Raw genomic sequence first — 6,445 nt, 5'->3', positions numbered from 1 at the left:
GCTTCCCTGTCCACAATTTGGGAACATTTGAACAGGTTGTGCAGGTGCCTTTGACTCGGTCACGGTTCATAACGCGCATACATGTGCGACAAAACGCAGGGGCCCGCTAATGAAACATAGCAAACATCTTTGACTGATCCGGTTTTGGGAGGAGGGATGTAAGGGTGGGGGTGAGGGCTTTTTATTTGGCCCATTTTATGCCCCCGCTGTGTCCTTTGTATATCCAAGTGGACCGAACACATAGAGCCCCCCTAAAAAAAAAGCTTCATGATGAATATACTGTCAGTAAGGAATGTTGCTTCTTTCTCTAAATTAAAAAAAAAAAAAAACAAGGCGAGTGGATGGGGGCTCACAGTTGACCTCACTAAAGTCTTATTAGCTGAGCACAGGCTGGCGAGGGGCTTCTCTTTGCAGATGATCTGGTGCTTTGTAAATCACACTGACTGTTTGAGTACTGCAGGATGATGTCATTGCTTTGCTTGCTACAGGATAAAGCAGAGGTCCCAAATGGGCCATCTCCAGATACTTTTTTCCAACAAAACCAGAGCAATTTTTGATTTTTTTCCATTCGGGCTTTAGGACTATTATAATTCCCAGTCTCAAAACATTATTTACCGTATTCTCTGGTGTATAAGGAGCACCAGAGTATAAGGCGCAACTTCAATGAATGATATATTTTCAAACTTTTTCCATATGTAAGGTTTACTGGACTATAAGGCGCACCTTAAATAAATGAAAAACGTTTTCCAAATACAATATATAAGTATACAAAAGTTTTCCAAATATAAGGCCCACCAGATTATAAAGCACTACAGTAGAAGCCTGGGATTACGACTTCTTCTACAGGAGGAAATGGAGTCAGTGGCTCGTGACAGTAGTTGCGACATCTGTTGTGGCTCAATATTACTTCATATATAAGGCGCACCTGCGTATAAGGCGCAGGGTCATCTTTTGAAGAAAATCAATGCTTTTGGGTGCGCCTAATACACCGGAAAATACGGTATTCTTCCCTGATGATAATATTTTTGTTAGAGCTATGCACCTTTACTCTGGTAGAAATGTCACTTGAGATTGCCTCCAAATGTATCTTTATTTTACAATTTATTTATATATATATATATATAGTAAAGTCTCGTTATATCGATATCGGATATATCGATAGTCCCGGTTATATCGATACTATTTCTATGCACGCACTGAGAAAATTACATGCAAACAGGGTCGGATATATCGATAGTCCCGGTTATATCGATATTTTTTCGGACTCCCTTGAGTATCGATATAACGAGACTTTACTGTATATATATATATATATATATATATATATATATATATATATATATATATATATATATATATATATATATATATATATATATATATATATATATTAATTTTGCTTAAAACATTTCAGTGTTCACAAAATTGCACTTTTTTTTTATCAAAAATGACTTCCTCTACCTTAATTCTGGGAATTCAGTGAAATCTTTTCCACAATTTTTTTTCTCTAAAAATTATTTTCTAAAAAAAATGCCTTTTTGTAATCACTGCCACTGATATTTTTGCAGATAAAACTTCAAAATGTTAAAATGTTGTTACTTTTTTCTCATCCAAAATTTTTTGCTTTAGATAAAAGATAAAATATAAATAATATATAGATAAAAGAAAGATAAAAAAGAAATAATATATAGATGAAAAAAAGATAAAATATAAAATATATAATAAATATAAATCTGACTTTTTGAGGAATTAAAGTGTCTTTTTCCAAGAAATTCACAATATAAACTTTCGTGATATGTATTGCCATTTTTTTCCATAAAATTTGTAATTGCCATTGTTTTTTTTTAATCTCTCTTTATTTTAAGGCAATTTCGACTTTGGAACTGAGAAACAAGATTCAACGCCAGTCTTATTATGAATTTTGTGGCTTCATCCTGTCATTATTAAAAATCTGTGCCAATTTTCTTAATTCTGGAGATTCACCGATGGCCAGATCCCTTAAATCACAGGTGTCAAAGTCAAGGCCCGCGGGCCAAATCCGGCCCGCCACATCATTTTTTTTCGGCCCGCGAAAGCAAATCAAACTTGTTAAATTCCATGATGATTGCTAAAATCCGAGCCAAAATTTCATATTTTTGGATGTCAACCACGATAAAAGTCATTATTGTTGACTTCAGATTTGAAAACGAGTTATTCATTAATTTGCTGTGTGCTCTATATGTAATATTTGAAGGGGTTTAAACATTCTAATGGGTTCCCCAAATTCATAACGGCCCTCGAGAGGAAACCATAACTACAATGTGGCCCGCGGTAAAAAATAACTTTGACACCCCTGCCTTAAATGAAAATGATCGTTTCCACAATTTTTGTTCTTCTAAAAAACATTTTTTTTTAAATCACTGGCATGAATATTGTTGCAGACAAAACTTCAAAAAGTGTACATTTTGTTACTTTTTCTCATCCAAAAATTATTCCTCTCTTCTGGTTTAATTTGTGATTTTTTAAGATAAAAGCTGTCACATTATTTCATGAATCTGACTTTTTGAGGTTTCTTTTTTCCAAGAAAAAAGTCACACTGTAAACGTAGAGAGATTGTCATTTTTTGCCATAAAATATGGCAATTTTCTTATGAATTCCGTTGTCTTTTTGAAAAAATCTCTTTTTATCCTAAAACAATTTCGACTTTGGAAATGAGCAACGATATTAAACACCAGTCTTGTAAGATTACGACTTTTGTGGCTTCATCCTGGTACTGTTATTTTTATCTCGGAAGAACGTTAGTTTTTTTTTCTCGCTACCAAAGAAGAAGAGAGAGAAAAAGTTGGAAAACTCAACGATGAATGTTTGTCTTTTTATGAGAAGGCGGAGTGGGTTTTTGCTGCTGGGTCCAAGTCGCGTTATGTAACCAAGCCGACGCTTCACGTCCTTTGAGGAGCTCCGTTTGGGTCATGCGCTCAACAAAGTGACATTTAAGTGTAAACTAAGGCTGACTTGATACTTTTATGTCACATCTCATTTGAACTACGACTCTGGCGATGACTTGAAGATGACTTAAGTAGACGCTAAAGGTCGGGATGGGATCGGGTCGACGCTCTGCGGGTCCACTCCCGCCGTCGAGCCCCGGTGGAGTGCCACAGCGCCGGCCACGACTCGGAGCTCTCCGGGGACGACGACGGCGCGGACGCCGCCGAGCTGGGCGGCTTCGACGAGGCGGCAGCGGCGGTGTGCCGTAAGGGGAAGAAGAACCAGGCGGCGTCCAAGAAGGCGTTCGTGAGGACCAGGACATACGGACTGTGTCACTTCAGGAGCGGGGAGGAAGATGAGCAGCAGCAGCAGCAGGGGGCGTCCTCCTCTTCCTCCTCCTCTACCACCTCCGGCCTCGGTGGGGCACAGGGGCCACATGGCTCCCGGGGAGCAGGCAACAAAAACAACAGGAGCCATCACGCCTTCGCACCTCCGCCTCATGTAAGGACTAAGGACGGCTTCCTTTTTTAGGTTAAAGTGTCAAGTTCAAGTCAAACTTTTGTAAGGTCAAAGTGCTCAAGTTCGGCCCCCAATTCTGTCCGTTTTAGATATTTCCATACCTGTCAACCTTTGGCTAATAGCCCTTATAAATGTTTACAATTCCCATATAAAAATTGTAGTACGCCGTACATCATTTGAAATGATAATAAACGCACACACGTGCGGGAATGCAGACAGTTAATGGCGCATGAGCACGTTATGCTTGTCAATCCAACCGTACGGTGACTAAAATATATAATACATTTCATTTATAGGCGGCTCGGTAGTCGAGTGGTTAGCACACCGGCTTCACAGTTGCCGGTTGCTGTGTGGGTTTTCTCCGGGTCCTCCGGTTTCCTCCCACATCCCAAAAACATGCATGGCAGGCAGATTGAACACTCCAAATTGTCCCTAGGTGTGAGTGTGACTGTTGTACGTCTCTGTGTGCCCTGCGATTGGCTGGCAACCAATTCAGGGTGTCCCCCGCCTCGTGCCCGAAGACAGCTGAGATAGGCTCCAGCACCCCCGCGACCCCACTGAGGAATAAGCGGTACAGAAGATGGATGGATTTCATTTATAAGCGCCTTTCCTTGAGAGTTTTAAAGAGCGCTTGTAGATGTAATGTATAATAGCAATTATTATTATTATTATTATTATTATTATTATTAGCTATCTCTTAGCCAGCTAGCTTTTTATCAATTTGAGTTATTTTATATATCTGATCTTGCAAAGACCATTTGAGGCTCAAATTCAGTTCATCTCAACTGCTGGTAGCCAACGGCAATGCAGCCACCGATCGCTACTATTGTCACGGCAAACCAGCAAACCAGTAAATCGTATATTTTTTATCGCTACAGTCAGATTGATAAAAGCATAATGTGCGCATGTGCAATAAACTGTCTGCATTTCCGCTTGTGTTAGCGTTTTTTTTTTATCATTTCAAAAAATGTACGGCGTACTCCAACTTTTATACCGGAATTGTAATCATTTATAAGGGTGGCTATTAGCCAAGGTTGACAGGTATGGAATCCAAAAATATAAAATGCAATGATGATCCGACGCAGCTGGATGACCGTGACGCTTTAATCTGAAAAAGAAAAAAACAATTTGAAACCTCTTAACACTGTTCTATCTTTATTTCCTGGTCAGTGTTCTACTCAGGCCTTCTTGACAAGGTCAGCAGAAGAAGATGGCACCTTATCTCAAACGCAGGCGTAAGTCATGTCACTCCCGGGTTGACTGAATCCTCCTTGTGCGACAGTGACAGCAGTGCTACGCTGGTTGCTGCTGTCAGTTATGCTCAATGGCGATCACTGTGAAAACGATTCAAACATTACACAGTTTGTCATCTTCTTTGCCCACCATGGATTACTATGCTTTATTTTGTCACACAATTCTTGACAGTACACATTCAATAGGATCTGGTGAAATGTTTTTTGCAGGTCACATGTTACAATGGCAAATGTTTTTCACTTTTGTTTCTCTTTGTCATCAGCACTTTTGGCCCCAGAATGCCTCCCCTCAGCACACCAGTCATAATGTACGACGGCTCTGAGGAAGAATTGATGGACACCATTGAGAGGGAATTTAGTTGACCACCCCCACCCTCACCTCCACTGAACGCTAAGTTCATTGTTTGTTGTTTTTTGCACACTTAGCCAACTTGTATTGTAGCACTCGCCATATTGTTGTGTACTTTTGGAAATAGGAAGCTAATGTAAAACCATTCTGTTGCTAATAAATAAAATGATATTAGCCGAGTAGCATTTGAGAATGAAGTCTTGCAGCATGAACAGCATAGACGGCAGTGGAAGGGATTTTTTGGGGTATTATTCGCAAGGCCAGGCGGCTAAAAGGAAGGCGTGTACCGCTCGCCGTGTTTATTTAAGGTTTCCTTCCTGACCACAGTAAAAGCAGCACTTCTCCACCCATTGAAGAAAGGAATGTGTGCCAATAAAATGCCTCATAATTGCATCCATGGCTTTTCTGTTTGGGCATTGGGCTGTGCTGCCACTTAGTGGTGGTGAAAATGGTTCCAGTGGAAAAAGTTATGAAAAAAATCAAATTGTGTCAGGTCAAGCAGTTTGGTAAATAAAAAAATAAATGTTTCATTAATTCATCCTTGAAGTCAATACTTTTCAAGAATTGTTACCAGTAAGTTATCTTCTTTTGCTTTCGGCTTTTCCCGTCAAGGGGTCGCCACAGCGAATCAGTGACCTCCATCTTGAGAGGTTTGATCCGCATGTTTGTTTTGGCCAAGCTTTTACATCGGATGCCCTTCCTGACACAATCCTCTCTATTTATCCGAGCTTGGGACCGGCACAAGGAGACTTCTGTCCATTTGTGGCTACAGAACAAGCAACTGGCTCAGTAAAAGGCTCCCAAACACAAAATGGTCATCGGCACAGCAACATTCAAAAAAGCAAAACTGTACTCACCATTTGATGACAACGCTCATAATCCCCAAAGTGTAGTTTCTTACCAAAACGTTCATCTTCGTTTGTCCACATGTGCGAATAATGAATGTGATAAGCAGTTTGTTTGCTCTGTGATTGGCTTCATTCAGCAACCAATCCGTCATGTCATGTAAAGTCACCAGTAAGTTATAATATAGGTTTATTCATCTAATGCAGGGGTGTCAAAGTCATTTTTTTGCCGCGGGCCACATTGTAGTTATGGTTTCCTCTCGAGGGCCGTTATGAATTTGGGGAACCCATTAGAATGTTTAAATCCCTTCAAATATTACATATAGAGCACACAGCAAATTAATGAATAACTCGTTATCAAATCTGAAGTCAAGAATAATGACTTTTATTGTGGTTGACATCCAAAAATATGAACATTTGGCTCAGATTTTAGCAATCATCATGGAATTTAACAAGTTTGATTTGCTTTCGCGGGCCGAAAAAAATGATGTGGCGGGCCGGATTTGGCCCGCGGG

At 39.9% G+C, this 6,445-nt stretch overlaps 1 protein-coding gene across 1 annotated transcript; it reads left to right on the top strand.

Annotated features, from left to right (window-relative positions):
• The first annotated feature begins 2,690 nt into the window (after positions 1–2,690).
• On the top strand, positions 2,691–5,619 carry LOC148893615 (uncharacterized). The gene is made up of 4 exons (XM_089004932.1): positions 2,691–2,749; positions 3,069–3,465; positions 4,654–4,718; positions 5,000–5,619. The coding sequence occupies exons 1-4, from the start codon at positions 2,691–2,693 to the stop codon at positions 5,097–5,099; spliced, it is 621 nt and encodes a 206-aa protein (XP_088861058.1). The 3' UTR covers positions 5,100–5,619.
• The last annotated feature ends 826 nt before the right edge of the window (positions 5,620–6,445 follow it).

The sequence above is a fragment of the Hippocampus bargibanti genome, linkage group LG09 (assembly GCF_051943395.1).
Source record: "Hippocampus bargibanti isolate YZ-2025 linkage group LG09, ASM5194339v1, whole genome shotgun sequence".
Taxonomy (NCBI): Eukaryota; Metazoa; Chordata; class Actinopteri; order Syngnathiformes; family Syngnathidae; genus Hippocampus; species Hippocampus bargibanti.
This window is presented reverse-complemented; position numbering and strand designations above follow the sequence as displayed.